Source organism: Rhipicephalus microplus, chromosome 2 (assembly GCF_043290135.1).
Source record: "Rhipicephalus microplus isolate Deutch F79 chromosome 2, USDA_Rmic, whole genome shotgun sequence".
NCBI lineage: Eukaryota > Metazoa > Arthropoda > Arachnida > Ixodida > Ixodidae > Rhipicephalus > Rhipicephalus microplus.
In genome coordinates, this window is record NC_134701.1 from 136,469,022 (window position 1) to 136,489,916 (window position 20,895).

Here is a 20,895-nt window from a genome sequence, read left to right on the forward strand (position 1 = left end):
ACTTTGGTGGGTCTGAGAATGAATAGAAAGCGGAGAATGCATTTCATGAGTGAGCGTGAGTGAGCTCCACATGTTTAGACGACTTATGCTGGAAAGACAAAACGAAATCTAGCCCGGAACACGGAAACGTACAGAGGTGAACAGCAGAGTTCTACAATCAAGATATGCACGCGGGCAGGCATTGCTAGCCTCTCCGTCAGAACGTAGAAGTACGGCACAAGTAGTGTATACCATGCACACGAGACAGCCGAGGCATACATTTTTCATAAAATATGGTATCGCGTGCGCCTGTAATTCCACCGCTAGCTTTCTGTCGAAGTATATGTAAGCTATTAGAGCCATTGCGTTGAATTTTTATTCGAAGCCAAAGTATATATGGCCGGGAAACGAAATCCTATTTATTCAAGTAGGTAATGAGGTGGCTGGTTAAATTAGGTGAAAAGTAATTCAAGTCAAAGCGAAAGATACGTCAAAACAAGGACATGCGCGTGCACCACATAGTTACGTCCAACAGATCAGGCCACTGGGAAACGTCTAAGACACTAAGGACGTCAAAATTGTGGTTGATCCCTATGGTATAAGAATCGGTAAAACATGGAAGTGAAACGCGTCTTCGCAGAAGCAGGTCAATGTTTATTACACATTTATATATAATGTCTATTGGAGTTTAGTGGCTACAGCACCCTTAGATGATGTACCCATGTTTGCTTCTGGTGGCACATCTTCTCTACGAAAACTAAGGATTCGCAAGCGCTATACACTTTTCGGGGTCACTGCACGTACTGGAGCATCGCGCAAATCACACTTAAACCGCACGCGATCGCAAACCATGCAAGCAAAACTGAACGGGCTTTTACTTAATCGTTTTTTGTAACTGATGATCAGCTGCAGCGTGATGTGCGGATCGGTGACCGTCCTGTGGATATTTGCCTGGCTTGTGAATATGTGTTGGCGAGCAGCGTCCTGCTGATAGGTCGTTTCGATGAATATGAAGTCATTTCAGTCCTGAATCGGTGTCTGTACAGAAGCCAGTTCGACCGCGATGCGCTCAACTTCACAAAGTGGAGAGGTAGTTCACAGCATGAGCCGTGAACGCGCGAAGGCTTCCCGCTCCCTCTTGGCATGTCCATCGATACATTGAACTGACTTGCCGCGACATTCGCCCGTCGACACCATTATATCTCAGCGACTCTAAATGCCACAGTTCTCATAGTCGGTATCACCATACTCGTATCAGTATATAATGGATGTTGCATATAGAATGTGTACTACACTGGACAGGGTAGCGCAACACGAAAGACAAAGCCCGTAACAGCGTCGTTCTGAGTCAAATCACCGCGTAGAACTTGTCGTAATTAGAAACTGCGTTTGTGGCCAGCGAAATCAGCCGCAGAAACCTTGTCGGAGCTGATTGTTGAGGTAACGCTACAATTTGTTTTATGGAGGGTAAATGCCACCTATGCAGCGTTAAAAAGCCGCTCTGCTTAGGGAGCCTTCATGTGCTAAACGCACACACATTAAGGCTCCTTAGCTCTTACGCCAGTCTCCGTTCGAATGCGTCGACGGGCTGAGACTGCAGTTGCTCACTGTCAGTGTTAGTGTAGTATTGCAGTACTTCTCCGCGCTTAAGTGGTGGCACCGCCCCGACAGACGAAAAGCGCGGGTAAATAGTGACGAACTGCGAGATATATAAGGTGCGTCCGAGCAGCGCTTTCAAAATGCGCCGATGGCTCAGTAGGCAAAGTGGGTGCTTCCTATCGCCAAGAATATAGAGGTTATGGGTTCGCTTGCTAGGTCTCCTCAGTTACGATATTTTGTTTTTTGGTTCATTTATTTGCATGCTATTCGTGGAAATCTTCACAATGTCATATGCAAGACGGAAACACGTCAGTAAAGTGTCGGTTGACCCCGGCATAAACCATCTCCGTGTAAAATATTCACAGCCTATCCACGGAGTGAATGATGATGAGTGAGACGAAGCGTACATCCGTCCAACCATCCATGTATCCGTCCGTCCCTCCGTCCGTCCGTGCATGCGTCTAATCGCGTTCGAGAATGCAGACGGCGCGCGTGTAACACCGACGAGACACGAGCCAAGGTAGCTGAGTGGAACCATCTTCAACGCGCCCACCACTCTGCTTTGCCCATGCCTAACCAACGATCCGCCACGTACGGTGACTTTTCATGAGACAGAGAGGCACTCGTTGTCTGCGTACCCGGGCACAGCCCGTGCAGCAGCCAGTCGGAGAGTAGCGGTACAGCGCCATCTAGAATATGCTCACTCAACTGAATTTTGTATGTAATTCTATAAGACAGCATCATCTAGTATACTGTTCGGGAGATAATGCCTTCTTTTCTTTCTCGTCTTTTCTCTCTCGGTTACGCGTGACAAAGCCGGACTAAAAAGAGCTTTGCCTCTAAAAAACGGGGGGGTGAGGGCTTACTCTTCGCAATTAGGGGTTTTGAAAGGAATGGCAATTTCCCGATCATAGTGCGTACTTCAACCACTTAATGCATACTTTTTGTCGTATGATGTTACGTGAGAAAAGAAAATTGAGGATTCCTACAGTGCAAACAACAAAGTTGTAAGGAGCTTGTATCAGTGAAGCTTTCGCATATGGGTCCATACTTGTAAGGGGTGGTTTGCTTGAATCCATGAGCAGTTATGTGCGCGAAATATTTTCGAACTTGTTATGCAGCTTCTACGCGGTTGTAAGAGAATACGTGCAGTAACGTGTGTGCCTTTTTTAATGAGTAGCCGACTCTAAACCACATGATTAACATGAAAATCACACGCTTCGAAACCCGCTGACTGTGCTCGCTTGTATCACGCAATGTACGGATGTCACTGCTGTGCGTGCATTCTCGATGCCACCATACTTCGCAGTGGCTCAATAATCGACGGTTTATGAAACAACAGCTGTGACCGCTCTTTCAGAGGGCAAGGATTGGAGGGACCACCGGCAACAGCTGCTGAGTCTTCGGAGTCGACTGCACAGCGACACCAAGCCCGAGAGCATCCACCGTGCTCCGACAGCGTGGGCGCGCAGGGCCTCGAGAGCACGCTCAGCGATCAGACAGCGTCTGTCACGCCACGCCCCAGCCACCAAACGTCCTGCGGCACCGGGCTCACGCAGGCTGTAGACGTTGACGCGCCCTCGGTTCGACCTCAAGGTGTGCCCGTGACGCGCTGCTCCTCTGTGTCTCCTACGTCACCGGCACAACCGGTGGATCCCCGGTTCACGAGCAAACTCGATTACGTGCGGCAGCATCCCGAGAAGTCCAAAGTAGCAAGCACTTCAGGATCGAGTCCTGGCCTTGAAGGTAGTAACTTCATCCTGCTTACACGACGTGGTAAACTGATGGCTAACATACGGTGATGCCGAATATCAGGTATTTATGGCAGATGCTTCGGCGCTACCGTGGGGGAATCGTGCACCACCAACCCTGTTCTTAGACCAAGTTCCCCATCGATTACGAACAAGCTGTTTCAAGTATTATCAAATTGCGTCGCTGCGATGTGGGCAAACTGTAGGGAGTTTTCGAATAGCGTGAACTAAGTTAGCGGGCGTTGCAGTTACCCGTTATTTCTGTCACTTAACATAAGCCCGCAGGAGGTTAGCGTACGACGCATGCGCAGTGGCGTGAAACGCTAACGTGAAGCTTTGCGTACGCTATTTGAAAAAGACCTAAGAACGAGCATATGAGTAATTTATTACACTTTGCTCGTGTTCATTCAGACAGTGTTGCAACTGAAGCTGAAGATAATGGACGCTAGTACTCGTAGTTTCAACGGCCTTGACTAAAACAGTACTTCTGCTGTAAAGCAGTTTGTATTTCACTGGCGTTCTTGGCAAGCAGCAGGAACGATGCCCAGTTTCGGCGGCCGAAGAATTTCCGTGCTGGAGCCGGCAGAATGCGCACGTAAACGAGCCTTCTGGCCAATCTTCGGTTCGAGACGTGGATTGAAAGAATGTCATCATGGTTTCTCACCGGCCATCAATAAAAGTATAATAGAAATAAACAAAATTGCAGTTTCACGGCAAGGGTGAAGCAAGAACTACAATTGGTATATAAAGTAAGGCTAACCAAAGCATGCGAATGTTTTGGCAAGTAGCACTCATCTGTTTCTCTTTCTATCCCTTGTTCCTTTTTGCGGTGTTGTCAGTATAATGGCAGCCAAAACTTTCACATCTGATCTCGTGAAAGTCTAGGTGGCGTTAAAAAATACAACGGCTCCAGGTAAAGAAGCAGTTTTCGTGAGGTTTCTTCACATTGAAGACACAGAGCATAAAAGGGTGCATGTTTGCTGAGACCTTCCGAGATGCAGACACGCCAGCGATCGGGGTATTGGTTTGCGTATGTCCGCAAGTCTACTTAAACTGTAACACCACAGGGCAGAATTACGTGAGGAGCATGTGGTTTTATGTGGTACCGCACGCTGTCAGATTATCCTCTTGCGTACCGGGCTTACAAAGCCCATGAATAACATCACTCAAGCTCGAAAACGTGTTTAGCCACTTTATACCGGTCGTTTTGTTCAGCCGCTTTATCGGTGACTATACATATATACTCGTGCGCACATGCGAATTGCGGTTGCGCGATTGTGGCAGAGATTATTGCACAAAATCAGTATGACCACGGGGCAGAAAAGCAATAGCGATAGCAACATATGGAAGTGTTAAATGAAGCTAAGCTTGCAGCTAGCTCTTTTGAATCAAGCCTCACGTAATGTTTCAAAACGCTGGTGTAAGAGAACATGAACACTTCATGTAGAAAAGTGGTTTTCGCATAGTGTCTTCACGTTTATGGGCACAACACGCAGATGAATATTTGAGCCAATCGCTGCTGCCTGCCATGATAGTGGGTGCGCCAGTTACCCAGACCACGCCCTAATCATCAATTTACTGCTCGGGTGACAACCCCCACTCGTATACACACTCCACGTTCTTTCAAAACGAGTAGGACGTTCACTCCGCTTGAATAGCTATCGACGGCAGGCTTGGCAGATGAGGAAACGTTACCTGATGCCCCGTGAATGCGTGACAATATGTGTGGGTGCGAGCTGAATAGTACCTCATGCTCTACTACTACTTTCGTACAATTTTTTAACATTCAAGACGCATGTTCATATACTTTTCCGCACCCGTCTAAAAAGTTTTGTGCTAGCATAGTAGTACCCCCCGTGTGAGGAAGATATATGGTAGCTTATTTTATTTCAGCTTGAGCACCGTTCATTGCACCTGAACTCTAGCGTATTAACCCGCAGCTACAATATGCGATGTGCGGAGGGATCTTATCGATTGATACTTTACTAGAACAATGACGGAAACGGCAAGAGCATGTTTAGAATGTCTACATAGTTTATATAGCAAAACACAACTGCAGTAGTAGTAGTAGTAATAGCATTATTATTATAAAAGCGTCATCTCCTTAATTACCATCGCTGTTCCGAACGGCATTATGACGCATAGCAATACTATTCCTAGGTTCCGATATGCGACGCACGCTTTCGCTGTCTTCGAGTGGAACGGCGGCTGCGGCCGCCATTGCAGTTGCAGCGTCGTACGCGCCTTTCGTGAATGTTCGCGCGGTCAGTGGTGAGACGTCCGCCGACGTTGTCGAGGCTACGACGGGTCAAGATACCGCTGGTGTCATCGACGGAGCCGGCGGAACAGAGTCGCAGCTGCCGGACATCGGCGCGGGCCGACCGAGTCTGCCTCGGCGACTCTCGCGCGGCGCTCCGCTCAGGCGGCTGTTCGACCTGCTGTCGCAGCTGGACTGCTTTTGGCTGGCTCAGGACCTGTACACCGGCGACACGCAGCGCTTGCAGAGCAGCGTGCGCGTTCTGGCCACCGTCGCGCTGCTCCTGCTCGTGCTCTGGCTGGCTGCTGTCCCAAACTCTGCAGAAAAGGTGCGTTCTCGGCCACGAGACATAGAATGCTTTCGTAGACCATGGAGACATCTCAAATAACTGCCATGAAAGTAACACAGCGTCGACTTTGTATACACGTGAAAGAAGAAATACCTTGCCACCGGTAAGTTGAACGAGGGTTGCGTCACAATGCGTTCCCGAGAAACGGCAAGTCACATGAAGCACACCGTAGTCCTCGATGAAGGTGAAAACACGAGCGCGTAGACACCGCTCCGCGGTGGCTACCTATAATGCTATTAAGGCACCACAAAAGAAAGCATGTCCACTTTTGGCGTCATCTAACGGCCCACATAATAACGAGTCACGGCCATTGAACAAGCGCTGCTATGCTACGTTCCTGTCTCGCCATGGGGGCTGCCGCCAAAAGCGGACGTTATTTCTGTGTTAGTCGGTTCAGGGTGCTGTAGGCAGCCGCACCAGAACAAACACCACGAGCTCGCGTGTTTCCTTTCATGAAGAACTACTGTTTGCACGAGTGAAAAGATTGTTCCTAAAACGACAGTATGAAATCGCCAGCAGCCACACGCCCTTAACTCGGTGACGTCACACTGAGAAGATAAAACCTGCATGAACGATTATTGTGGTGAAACTGCATGCTCTATAGGTGTCTATGCAGGTCTACTCTATTTAGGCCTGCATTTCTGGAGCTATTCAATACGCTGTGGCTGATAATGGTTACGTAGTTCCGTGCGCGAAATTCAAGATATTGTGAGTATTTATAAGATAATTCTTTATTACCGGTACATAACCAACACCGCAGGGTGTACTTTATTTTCATATCTAGTAATATTACAATCCCAAAGCACCACTCTTCACACAAGTAGATGCTCAGTAAGCGAGAGAGCATGCAAAAACTAAACGCAGATTATGCTGCCACATACAAGTTCCCGTACGAATCGTGCACGACGAAATTTATTTTCGTGATGATTGATATGGCCTACATACTTATTAGTTAGTAAAAATAAAGTAAATTGATCTCTTGCAGGTCCACATACCAAACTTAACAAGTTTTAGGTGTTTTTTGGGAAAATATGGTCAAAATATAGAGAAGAAAGCACTTAAAAACTTGCGTTGTTCCCCTAAAAGTCATATGAATGGACATGAAAAAGCAAAACACCTTTGCGGGTATTAGTAAAGTACAATTTAGCAATACCGATAACACAACTCTTACCATGACACGACACTTGGTAAGCGATAAAACGCATGAAAAGAAACATCGGGTAGAAATGCACCTTAAGATTTCCATAACAAAAACCGTGACTTCATCAATATTTGAAGGCGTCTACTGGGTACTCCGTAGCTTCTTATCGATAATATTGAAGTACACTGTAATGGGTACCATACACAAACATAAATGAGAAGTATCAAATGATTTCATTGAGCAATTGTCGAGTAAGTATAAGTACATTGGGAAATTTCTCACGTCACGCATGCAGATTACGGTGCGAAACTTGAAACTTCAACCTTGATTTCCCGCGAGAATGATGAACTTATGACAATAAAACTCGTGACATTAGAGATCTAAGAGTGTAGTTCATCAATCTAATACAACTCACTGTTTCTCTTTAGTGTTCTTTTAAGCACGGAGATATAGGCACGCGTACAATAAAAATAAATCTGATCATCATTTCCTGATCCAATGTGTAACCTATAATAAAATCAGTGGCAGAATTTAGTTAAAGAATAATTCAACAATCTAAACTGACTTTTTGACGCACTCTAGCGTCCCTTCAATCAGGCGCTAATTTGGGATTTCTAAATAGGATATGCCAAATACTGCAGTGCCTTATAACTTTCCAATATAACCTGCACTGAAAGAGAATAAAGATAATCAAGTTCTTGTAAATAATTTCTGCGTAACTTTAGCAAAGATGAGTTGTTTCCGCCTTGACTGGTTGTCTGCGAAGACGACAGGTACTGATTGACATCGAAAATTTTGTGTTTTGTAAAAGTATAAAGCAAGCCAAGCAAGATGTCCAAGTACTTTATTGTTCAGACTGCGCGTCTTGGTGTTACGCAGTCCTGGCGCGCAGGCAGCGTGGGCCTACTTCTGATGATGTCATTGACGATGGACCTGGTGGCGGCACCCATGGCTTCGCTGCTGCCCTTTTTGTGCATGCCGCTGCTGGAGTTGTCCGACGTGCGAGCAGCCGCACTGCCGTACTCAACGGTAAAGATGTCTGTGGCTAAAAACCAATAATGAATGTGAAGCATTTCTTTGCATACTGCAGGTACTTCGAGAATCTATCTATCTATCTATCTATCTATCTATCTATCTATCTATCTATCTATCTATCTATCTATCTATCTATCTATCTATCTATCTATCTATCTATCTATCTATCTATCTATCTATCTATCTATCTATCTATCTATCTATCTATCTATCTATCTATCTATCTATCTATCTATCTATCTATCTATCTATCTATCTATCTATCTATCTATCTATCTATCTATGCGCTGACGTCTGGGTGCTCTCGTAGTAACAACCCTAACTTCGGGTAAACCAAAATCAGTATGGGTGGGTAAGATGGTTTGACAAGTTCGACTCGCTGGTCATGACATGATTCATGTCATGATCCCGCCAGGTACATCGTCGAACCCTTTCTGCCAGACGTGTGGCACATACCCGCGGGTTGGTATGTGTCACTGATATGCGGATATGTGCCACAGGTGATTGACAGTTTAAATCTTATCACGAATGGCGAAAACAGACATAAAAAACTCAACGTACTCAACGGTAAAGATGTCTGTGGCTAAAAACCAATAATGAATGTGAAGCATTTCTTTGCATACTGCAGGTACTTCGAGAATCTATCTATCTATCTATCTATCTATCTATCTATCTATCTATCTATCTATCTATCTATCTATCTATCTATCTATCTATCTATCTATCTATCTATCTATCTATCTATCTATCTATCTATCTATCTATCTATCTATCTATCTATCTATGCGCTGACGTCTGGGTGCTCTCGTAGTAACAACCCTAACTTCGGGTAAACCAAAATCAGTATGGGTGGGTAAGATGGTTTGACAAGTTCGACTCGCTGGTCATGACATGAATCATGTCATGATCCCGCCAGGTACATCGTCGAACCCTTTCTGCCAGACGTGTGGCACATACCCGCGGGTTGGTATGTGTCACTGATATGCGGATATGTGCCACAGGTGATTGACAGTTTAAATCTTATCACGAATGGCGAAAACAGACATAAAAAACTCAACGTACTCAACGGTAAAGATGTCTGTGGCTAAAAACCAATAATGAATGTGAAGCATTTCTTTGCATACTGCAGGTACTTCGAGAATCTATCTATCTATCTATCTATCTATCTATCTATCTATCTATCTATCTATCTATCTATCTATCTATCTATCTATCTATCTATCTATCTATCTATCTATCTATCTATCTATCTATCTATCTATCTATCTATCTATCTATCTATCTATCTATCTATCTATCTATCTATCTATCTATCTATCTATCTATCTATCTATCTATCTATCTATCTATCTATCTATCTATCTATCTATCTATCTATCTATCTATCTATCTATCTATCTATCTATCTATCTATCTATCTATCTATCTATCTATCTATCTATCTATGCGCTGACGTCTGGGTGCTCTCGTAGTAACAACCCTAACTTCGGGTAAACCAAAATCAGTATGGGTGGGTAAGATGGTTTGACAAGTTCGACTCGCTGGTCATGACATGAATCATGTCATGATCCCGCCAGGTACATCGTCGAACCCTTTCTGCCAGACGTGTGGCACATACCCGCGGGTTGGTATGTGTCACTGATATGCGGATATGTGCCACAGGTGATTGACAGTTTAAATCTTATCACGAATGGCGAAAACAGACATAAAAAAATGCTGACTTCGGAAGCGTTGATCGGACGAAAGCCAAGAAAAAAAATTGGCGGGTACCACGTGCAGTGGCAATCGTTGATATGCGGAGCACGAATGAAGACGGTGTATAGGTCACTTATAAATCGGCTCAGTTTTACGAGGCACACGTATGTAGTACACAGTAAACACAAGTAGAAATGTTATGCGCAGTCAGGTATTGAGATGAGATGCAAGGATATTGTTTATTGTCGCGTAACCATGGCTCCACTAACGTTTGCAATACCAGCACCGGCTGTGGTAGGCATGTATATTATGTCGTACATGGCTTCCATGTTATGATTATTATGTTTGCACGTGGCATTTGCATTCTTCATCCCTTCACGTCAAGTAACACCAAATTAAGTATATATCTATCTTGAAATTTTTGCGCAAGCACACAGGGACACAGAAAGGAAGACAAACAGGCGCAATCTAACAACAAGATGGATATGTTCCAACTAGGCCGAATCGCACTTTTTGCTTAACTGTATGTGAAGCTAGCGAAACGGCCGCGAGCATGCTGTAAGTGCCTAGCATAAGGCCATGTTTTCATAATACGCGTATCGTGATCATCATGTTTGGATGTGTCACTTACTTCCGCCGTCCGTTCACGTCACGTAGTACTAAATTCGTGTGAAGCTAGCAAAACGGCCTTGAGTGCATCATGAGCGTGGTATGTAGTCACGTTCTTTTATGACAATCATGCCATGATTATCATGTTTGAACAACTCATAGACCTTCGTCGTCTATCCACATCTCGTAACACCAAATTTGGTATATGAGGAGCTAACGAAACGGCTTCAAGCGCACTATGAGTGTAGCATGCAGTCATGTTTTTTAATTAGACGCATACCATGATTATTATGTTTGGACGTGTCATTTACCTACATCGGCCATTCATTTCACGTATTAACAAATTGGGTATATATGAAGCTAGCGAAATGGCAGTGAGCGCATCATGAACGTCTAACGCAGTCACGTTGTTACATGACACGCATGTCATGATTATCTTGCTCTCACCAGTCCTATATCCTTGCCATACATTCACGTCACGTAATAAGAAACTTGGTATATCTGAAGCTTGCGAAACAACTGCGAGCGCACCTTGAGCACGTGGCGTGTAGTCATCACTTACATGACATGCATGTCATGATTTCGACGTTAAGGCCTTTCAGTTATGTTCGCAATGCAGTCATGCTATACCATACCAGTTTTGCTATTTGTCATGTGAACTTAACCACTGCAAGGCCATTACATGTAAATCATGACATTCATGACATATATCATGCTTTTCATGTTATGACGAGTTCGTTATGCTCGCCATAGAATCATTTTATGCCATATAATATTTGGTATAGATCACATCATCGAAACAGCCAGGAGAGCTAAATGTCTCAGGAGGCTAGATAAACATATATTAGACAGATACGCTCAACGTCGCCAAATTTCGCTAAGAAATGCTTCAAATTTAATAAAGGCCAGGATTCCAGCTGCAATCGAGCCACTGCATTCTGCAAGGCAGCCAAATATTCTGCCCAGAGCCACGCGAGGTCTCAGATCCACTTTTCAAATGAAGATGTTCGACAAATGTTCGTCAAACGTCCATTTTGGTTGCAGCGCTCGCTATCCAATTTGTTAACTCTTACATATGTACCCCTATGCTATAGCTGTCACGACGAGTTAACGTCAGTTGTATTTAGGTGTCTTCCGCGGAAGTTGAGGCATGTAGCACTGTCGAGGGCTACCGTCTTCGCGAGCACTAGAGCCTCCTATCAGCTTAGGGCTTCTGGTGTTGCTAATATTCATGTTGCTGTTGTCATTGTTATGCAACTGGAAACAACTGGTTATATAAAACGTGTGCGGCCGTTTAACGCGATTTGGCGTGCGTATTCAGACATATATTTAGCGCCACATAACGAGGTTTCACTCAATAAAAAAGTACAACACCGTTATATTCATCCGGCTTGCTTCGCATAACATGGGTTCCCAATGTATGTGGGATCCAATTAATTTTTCCTAATCATCGTATAGTCAATTGGGAATCACCAACTGGCCGAATTGCCTCCTTTGAATGTTGCCAAACCTAGGACGTGCAAGATTGATGGGCGTTGATTCAATGCATGTCTAAACAGAAAGCAAGAATAACGTGATTTTAATGATTGTAACGAAGTTCAGTGGGCTCCTAGTTTCTATTTTAATAACTAATTTTTTTAGAGGAAGGCAAGATACGTGTTACAAAACAAGTTTGTCCTTTAAGAATGAAAACGGGCTCTCGCCCACTCTAGTATTTTTTCGGCAACGTACACAAATGATAATGAACTCACTAGCACTGCCTCACACCAAGTCAGTAAGCGGGTAAACCTGTGCAATGTTATTTTGTGGGGTTCTGGTTGTGCGCAGAACTCGTAACGTAAATGTTACCCGTGGGATGACATAATCATATTATGCTTCTATTTCCGACTTGGCACTTTCACGAAACTCCATACTCAATTAAAATATTCGGCCGATTCCACGTACCTGGGAATCGACGTTATGCGAAGCATGCGGAGAGAACGTGACCATGTTTCAATTTCGTCGTTGAGTGACATGCAATAAAATCATGCTGATTATATATATATATATATATATATATATATATATATATATATATATATATATATATATATATATAATATATATATATATATATATATATATATATATATATATATATATAGTTGTTGCACGCACAGACAAACGTTCAAGAGTTGCAGATGTTTATAACACTAATTGTTTGCACTGGCGCAACGATGTCAACTGAAAATGCCTATCATCGAAACCAGAAGCTTCAGCGCATGACACCTTACCACAGCTGACGTTAGCCCGACCAGATGGCGGTGTCAAAGGATTACATATGTAATTTTTTTAAAAATTGGATACGCAGTACTGCAACCACCATTGACGTTTCACGAAGATTAGCGTCTATTTGAAAAGTAGTTCTGAGTCCAGCCGTAGCTCTGTGGTAGAATGCTTGACTGTCACGCAGAATGCTTGGGTTCGATTCCTGCTGGGACCCTGATGTTCATTATTTGCATTCTTCGGGAGGTGAGCGTTGCCAATCTCAGGCTTTTCTTAACACTGACCTTCATTCTGTGACTTAGTTGGGTCGACGCTACCGATGTCAGGTATTGCCTAACGCTGACGCGTTGGAATTGTCCATGTGTGTTCTCGTCGTTAGGTAGATACTAAGTGTCAATCACTTGTGGCACATACCCGCATACCAGTGGCACATACCCGGCCGTGTGTATGTGCCACTGTGTGATGGGAAGTGTTCGACGACGTACGCGACGGGATTGTGACAATATTCATGTCTGAACCTGCGCGTCATATATCATCTTACCCTCCAATGCTCATTTTGGTTCCTACCAAGTTTAGGAGGTGATCACGAGAGCACCCAAAAGTAAGCGGATATATAGATAGATAGATGGATAGATACGCTCAAAGTCGCCGAAGTTCACTAAGAAATGCTTCGCATTTAATACTTTTCAGGCGGTATTTGTGGCTGCAATTGTTGAGATGTTACTGAAATGGTATCGTCGGTTTGATTCAACAGTGAAATTGTGTCCTAAGTTTTATATCAGTTCTTTTAAAAAATTCTATGTACGCATATGTTCCGCAACGTTAAAACATTTATTTTGCATCATCTCTCTCACTCTTCATCGAAATGTTGCGCGTTGTGGCTTCCTGAGTGACTACATTGATTTAGTGCGCAGAATCCGCGATATACAACGAAATAATGATTTTAGAATTCCAGCAATACAATTAGGCCAATATCCAGATTGAAGGCACAAGCGTAACCGGAGAAGCGTCATCGAAACGTCACAAGTAATGTTCGCAAAACAGTGCTGTGTGAACACTGCATTCACTTCATTGTACATTGTCACTGTTTGCGTCTATGCTACGTTCCAATAGCGTTTGTTGGTGCGCTGGTGTTACTACAGAATTTTCCTTGTCAAAGAGATTACTGTGGTCTGGCAAAATTATTTCTACAGAGAAGTTTTGCGTTTTGTATGTTGACAGTTTGGATGGAAATTAACAAACGTGAAAGTGTGGCATCTACATCCTTTGGTGTTTCGCAAATATTTTGAGGCGGTCAAGGCCTGGATGGTGATAAAACGCCACTAGAAACATCCATAAGATAGAAGCATTTGCCATTTTATCGGCATCTTTTTGTTGCTGCCAAGGTTTTCGTCATATGAGCATAGCGCGCCGCGCAGTTCGCGTTTATGAGCCTCTACTTAGTGTGCACGTGTAACTGTCACAACAACAGTTTTGGAACATTAGCACCTAGCACCATCTTTCGTCGGTGACAACGGTGGCTTGCCGATAGGCAGTGGGTTGATTTGATACGTGGGGTTTAACGTCCCAAAATCACGATATGTATATGACAGAAAAATAGTAGGTGTAACCGTAAGAGACAAGAAGAGAGCAGAGTAGATTAGGGAACAAATGGGAGTTAAGGATCTTATAGCAGAAATCAAGAAGAAGAAATGGACATGTGCCGGGCATGTAGCGCGTAGACAGCGTAACCACTGGTAACAGGGAAACTATCTGGATTCCCAGAGAAGGCACGCGGGTTAGGGGGAGACCGGAGGTTAGGTGGGCAGATGAGATTAAGAAGTTTGCGGGTATAAATTGGCAGCAACAAGCACATGACCAAGTTAACTGGCGGAACACTGGAGAGGCCTTTGTTCTGCAGTGGACGTAGTCAGGCTGCTGCTGCTGCTGCTGCTGCTGCTGCTGCTACTGCTGCTGCTGATGATGATATGAGAGACACCGTAGTGTAGGGCTCCGGAAATTTCAACCAGATACTAAATGGCAAATATGCGAAAAAATTAGTTCCTATGAAGGAAACGTGAAAGCAAAAATGGCTCCCGGGTCTGCACAGCTGAGACTTCATTAAACATTCTCATAAGCAATCTGGTACATTAGGCCACGTGGCTTCCCGGGGTCTTTGATATTTTACAATTGGGCAGCATGTATTTCCAATTGGCGGTTTTCCACTGTATTAAGCCACGCGCTTTGTAGTACTGACATTTCGGGAAAGTGTTGCAGTAGGTCTCTGCTGTAGAGATCACGGAGGCACCTTTGATAACTAACTTATTACGAAATATTAGCTTTTTCATGTTTTCCCAATTCGGTTATAGCAGGAGCAAGATGCTGCTGTAACCGAGAGATGGCGCCACCTACGGGTGACCTCAAAAGTTGTGAATGTAGCTCAACATAGAAATGCTCAACAATGCGCAAAACTTACCTAATGACATAGAGGTAGTATCTCTAGCATCTCGTGAGCTTGTGTTAATGGCTGAATAATAATTGTTTGAATAAAATTGCATAAAAAATAGAATAATTAGTGGACACTGATGTTTGAGCGCATAGCAATACCCTTAGTTCACTGATAATTTGAAAGTTAGGATGGCTGGGTGCTTTTTATGGTTTAAATGGTGTCAACATGGGTGCAGAATTCTTACAGTTTATACTTCAAAGATATTGCTGGTGGATAGTGCAGGTTTGGCCAGTAATGGCATCGCCGGAACACACCACGAGGTGATAGTTAAACCACTCACAATGCCAATGACACACTATGACAATTGGCAGCATATTTGTCTACTCGCGTGAGGTCTCCTTTTCGATAAATACACATGTAAAGGAGAGCAACGCTGTCGCAGGTCCGCCAGTTGAGTTTCCTGTGCGCCATGCTAATCGTTCTGACCATGGAAGAGTGCGGCCTCTCGACTCGCCTGGCACTTCTCATACTCAGCCACACTGGGCACAAGATCAAAAGGTAAGTTCGTCGAGTATGGATGGCTTTTACATGGCAGAAAGACTTGGTTCCTATAAATTCCTATAGATTCTTTTTTCGAAGACCATTCGGAGGCCGGCGTTGTGAAACGCCCGGCTACCCTTCACTCTAAGCCAAAACGGAGCAACAGGGGTATAGGGGTTGCTCCTTTCAGGGAGCAATTGCATTGCCACTCCCATTACTCTCCTAAAAGGAGTAACTGCAGAGGGAGGAACCGTTGCTCTCCTTTCAGTTCCTCCTTCGGGGGATGAACAGTTACTCCCTCCAGTTCCTCCCTGCAGACCAACAGTTACTCCCACCAGTTGCTCCCTGCCGACCAACCATTACTCCCACCAGTTGCTCTTCTAAGAGCAACAGTTACTCTTTACCGTTCCTCCCACGTGTTCGCAGTTACTCTCTGAAAACCAACGGCACATGCTTCCAGTTACTCCTTGGGGAAATGAGTATTTATCTCGAGTATGCTTGTCACACGCTTAACACATGGCGAGAGCTCCTTGAAAGAGCACTGCTTGGGTGCTTCTAAGACAAAAAGTGGACAATATTGAAAGGAAAATAAATGCTTTATTGTTCTTTTTATGAGGCGACGTGTGACCACACGTAAAAGTAGACTTCGCCACACCACAGCCAGCACTAAACAAACACCATAATACATCAAAGGTTTTCTGCGTCATCCGTGGAAAAACAATCTTGAATTTGTAGCATAGGGCAGTCTGTGTCATCATTGGTGAGAGAAGGGCAACTTCTCCAATTCTGAAGAGCTCAAGTTTCGCAGCTGGTGTTTCCATCAGGCTAGCGCAGCAGAACGTCACCGCAGGCATATGTGAAGCATCTCATTGCTGCAAGAAAAAAATAGAAGTGTGAGGTTAAACATGCAAGAATCAATTCATAACAATGAGTCACACACACTGCAGCAGCGCTTACATTCTAGGATGTCTACTGCAAAACGAAATGTGAAAAAAAGGAAGGTTCGGCCAAACGTTACTTGGCAAGCCATATAAATGCTGATGTGGTAGACGCTTTTCACATGATGTCTCAGACAGCAATATTCTGGAAGAAAACGAGCAGCACCTCAACAAGGCATATTTGTAGCAGTTAAAGATACCCTTAGGTTAAGTTAACTTGTTTCCTATACACAGCTGAGTGACATTTCTATGAGCCCATTCACCAATGGGCATTCTGAATGAGGTCATGTGTGTGGCAAATAACACGTATTGTCCGCTCATGTTAAAATACCTATTTAGCTCGTGCACATAGTTGCTCTCGATTCTACTGTTCTATCATACGCTGCTGCGTCTTGAATTGCGCAATACCTGTAGGCACAACCCAAGCATGCACAGCCTGCTTGAAAGCAACCATTTGCAGAGGCTACATGATAATCTTCAGTATATTTCTTTGTACCTGACGCAAACGGCTGGACAAAACTATAGACAAATAAATGTAGACCGTGCTACCTTCAAAAAATGCTGTAAATTTAGAAAACTAGGGTGCATTTGTTCACTCGGTGGACGAGTCACAGCCACGAGATATGTAAACGAAGCAAAATATCTTAAGGCATGCACAGATATTCTGATTCTTTGTTTGACAGTGTCACAGATAGCTTGCCAATACATATATATTTGAGACCAACAAGATGTGAAGCTTTTATTAGCTCAACGTCTTGTTGGTTCACAGCCAAACAGGTTACTGCTTGTTAGACAAATTGGAATAAGCACACCATGGTTTCCAAAAAAAGCATTATTAGAAGTTAGCTCCCGGTGTGAATGTCTGCCTATTTATTTTGTACTGCCTTCTACATGTGCCACAAAGACATTTGTTGAGGATGTGCTACCAGTCAAGCCAAGATCGCATACTTGGTCAATGTGATGGAAATACAAACATTAGAAGCACTGCCACCTCTAGTAAGAGCATAACACTTCAGTATCTTGGACTAGCAAAGAGGTGCACAAGAAAGTTAAGCCCACTCTTGCGGAACTTTGAACGCGAACATTTTAGAGTGGGGGAGGTCAACATGCTGTGGCACTTTTAAACCCACGAAACATCTGCAGAAAACAGGGTAAAGGCAAGTCAAGAAACGCTGTTATGAAGGCCTGCGCATGGACAGCTTTGTGAATCTAGGCCCAAGTGTTATGCTTTGTGCAAGCCAAAATCAATGTAAATAGGGAAAGCATACTTTTAGGAGTACCAGCGTAAACAAATCTTGGCAGTTGGCTTTTTAGTACAAACAGCAATCCCTGCAACGAAAACATAAACATTTTATCTTAACGGTAACAGTGTGAGCACACACACGGGCCAGCGGAGCCATGTCGAATTGTCAGTGCCAGTGTAACCATGTGGCATAATGAACTATTCTCTGGCCAACACATGCACAGTTTGCCCCTAAAAAGCGATGCTTTCATATACGTAGTACAAAAAGTCTGCACTTACCAAAATTCACTTGCTTTCTGTACTTTAGCATCGTTGGGAGCATCTTTATGTGCAGTATAACCAAATTTGTGTCATATCCCTGAAAAAAAAGTAAAAGACATGCATCAAATATTGTTTCATTTGGTAGCAGTGAAGTCAGGTTAAGAACAGCCAAGTGGGAATCAGCCTAATTATGTGCATGCGGCAAATCCCAAACGGCGTTATTGAGGTTGTCGAAATTTTCTTCGATTGGTATTAACGTCGATATGTGGCTTCAACGGCATGCCAAGTTTTCACAGCGCATAAAGATTTCATGATGCAGAATAATGACAGCGCTAACGAGAACATACAGCATTTATGATTGTCTTTTACAATATTCAGTTTTGCTAAGGTTTTGCATCACTAAAGAAATCTGAAAGATTTGGGTCATTCCTCCTCCAATTGTTCTGTCAATATGTAAACTGCTCGCTTGATGGTGCGCTTATAAAATAGTACGTTCAGCGCAGAGGTGAAGCAAGTGACGCAGTGATGTGGGCAGATTTTTTTTTAGGCGTGCGGGGAGGGGGGGGGGGTCCGCTTATCTGAATAGGCCGGGCAAGCGAATATGGTCGTCAATTTGGGCTCCCTACGCCCGGCCTAAAAAAATTCTGTGCGCAACCGCCTGGCTATGCCAGTGAAGTGATGCGACAATGATTTGTTCACTTACTGATGTACATACAATTTACATCTCTAAAAAATGCGGCCCAAGGCCCCAACACTCAGCCGTTAACATTACATAAAGCCAATGGTAGAAAAGTGCCAGTATGAATGCAGTTGCAACCCCGCCCCAATGTTTTTTCAAGCGAGGTAGTGTTGCGGAAATGAACTTTTAACTGCAAAAGTACACTGGCACTGCAGTGGTGACAGGGGAAGCAAGAGGGTATGCAGGCGGTAATACAGGTAATTTAGTCCGATACGGCTAGCAATGGATACGGTGAATAAGAGCAAATCATTTCTCTTTCAATAGCGCAACCACTCAACAATGTATTGTAAGAGCATTAAATGTTGCTGGAAATGCCACTCACCTGCACGCTGATGCATGCACAGTCCTTTGTCCGACGAGCGAACAGGCTTGCAGATAGCTGAAGACGTGTTTACGATGTGTTTGTTCCACCCAGCAGCAAAATCCACAACTACTTCGTGCTCCATAAAGATAAATATACACTAACCTTCATCACGAATAAGTAGAAACGCAAATCTGCGACACACACACACGATCAAAACATAGCTCACAAGCTCGCACGTCCATGTGCTCGCCAACCACAGACCATATGAAAATGAGTAAGTAGTGCGAACGCAAACCTAGTTGCGCCGAAAAAAAAAAAACGTCGAGCAGTGGCAGCACAGGCGTCAGCGCAATAATTTCAGTGTGTTCTCCTAATACAATTATAAAAAAAAACTGAGGTACACTAAAACTCATAAATAAATATAAAAAGTTGAGTGTAATTTTTATTTAGTGCTAGTCAACATAAACACTGAATAAAAATTACTTTGTAACTTACATCGTTTGCTATACTAGCGCCACACTTGTCGTGCGGGTGCAGATGGCGCAGATTTGTCATTCTGCCCTCAAACTACAAGGTGAAGGGTGCTACTAAGTGTATGGCTGATGAGAAGCGCGTCTGGGTCCGTTTTTTTTTCTTCTCTGATATATTTGGGCGGGGGGGGGGGGGCTCCTTATGCACGTGTTTCGGTGCTTGATCGACTTTGACGCCCTTACTTCGCGGACGAACGGCGCGTCTAGGCTTTTTTATCGTTGTTTTGCACGTGTTTCGGCGTTCGGTCCGCTTTGACGTGCCAGCTCTCCATTCTGCTGCTGCGTGTGTTAGGTAGTACTGTATTCTCAGGCCTTCTGTGTTCAGCCAGCGCTGCTATCTTATTATCTACGGATGCTAAAATAAATCACTGTTTTGGTTTGGTGAAGTTTGGCACACAGAACAAACAATAATCTGGCCCATGAATATCAATGTGGGCGGCATGCATATTTGTGTGCGGTGTCCTGCTGGGGAGTAAGCGTTGCGTGACGAGAGCATTTACAGCGGTTCCTCCTTCCGTTGCTCCCTTACAAATTTAAGATGAATACAGTTGCTCCCCCATTCTCGAACAAGTCGGCCATCTTGTTCCGCTTGGTCTTTTCGGAGAGTAACAGTCGGTCTGAAGGAGTAAAAACAGCCGTTGCTCCCATTTTGGCCATTTTTGGCTTAGAGTGTTTCTTTTGTGCAAGCTGTTCAGTTTTAATCACTTTAACAATCATTTACAGCCGTGATAGGTTGAGGTCCTCGCCGTAATCATTGCACTTATTTTGATTTTTCTTTCGTGACAGTGCAGTATAGTTGATGTAAAATGCCTGTTGCTCTTTTAGTTCACAATTTTTGCCCTACGGGAAAAGAAGTTTTGTGTTTTCTTTCTGTAGTCAGTTTTGCGCATTCGAGTGCTTGAAACGATGAGTGTATGCTTTGAGTCCTGCTTTTCAGAACAACATTTTTGTTTTTGTCGCTTCACGTGACACAAATGCTGCATAATGCTTTGTGAAAAATGGGAGCTTCTTTTTTTCTGCTTCTCACTGCCCACTGCTGCTTACAGGCTCATCTGGAGGCTAACAGCACTGTACGAATAGATGAATAAAAATAAATAAATAAATAAATAAATAAATAAATAAATAGACCGGTTGTAAATAGGTCAATAAATAAAGCAAGAATCTATCATAGGCGTTCAAATTATGCAAAACATCATGCGATGACATCATAAAGATGTCACTAAGACGTCGCA

The 20,895-nt window shown here is 43.9% G+C and overlaps 1 protein-coding gene and 1 long non-coding RNA gene across 2 annotated transcripts; one reads left to right on the forward strand and one right to left on the reverse strand.

Moving 5' to 3' along the window:
- Positions 1 to 5,345: 5,345 nt before the first annotated feature.
- On the reverse strand, positions 5,346 to 6,507 carry LOC142796377 (uncharacterized). The gene is made up of 2 exons (XR_012893795.1): positions 6,029 to 6,507; positions 5,346 to 5,903 (listed from the first exon to the last, which is right to left on the reverse strand). It is a non-coding gene; the product is annotated as an uncharacterized LOC142796377 (long non-coding RNA).
- LOC142796376 (uncharacterized) lies at positions 5,494 to 15,782 on the forward strand. Its single transcript, XM_075886837.1, has 3 exons — positions 5,494 to 5,914; positions 7,956 to 8,105; positions 15,551 to 15,782. The coding sequence occupies exons 1-3, from the start codon at positions 5,498 to 5,500 to the stop codon at positions 15,668 to 15,670; spliced, it is 687 nt and encodes a 228-aa protein (XP_075742952.1). The 5' UTR covers positions 5,494 to 5,497; the 3' UTR covers positions 15,671 to 15,782.
- Positions 15,783 to 20,895: the final 5,113 nt, after the last annotated feature.

Excerpts from the sequence above, each read along its gene's own strand:
- LOC142796376 (XM_075886837.1), top strand. The coding sequence starts at position 5,498 with ATGCGACGCACGCTTTCGCTGTCTTCGAGTGGAACGGCGGCTGCGGCC. Across the intron at positions 5,915-7,955 it reads TCCCAAACTCTGCAGAAAAG|TCCTGGCGCGCAGGCAGCGT; the intron begins GTGCGTTCTCGG and ends GGTGTTACGCAG. Across the intron at positions 8,106-15,550 it reads CCGCACTGCCGTACTCAACG|GTCCGCCAGTTGAGTTTCCT; the intron begins GTAAAGATGTCT and ends ACGCTGTCGCAG.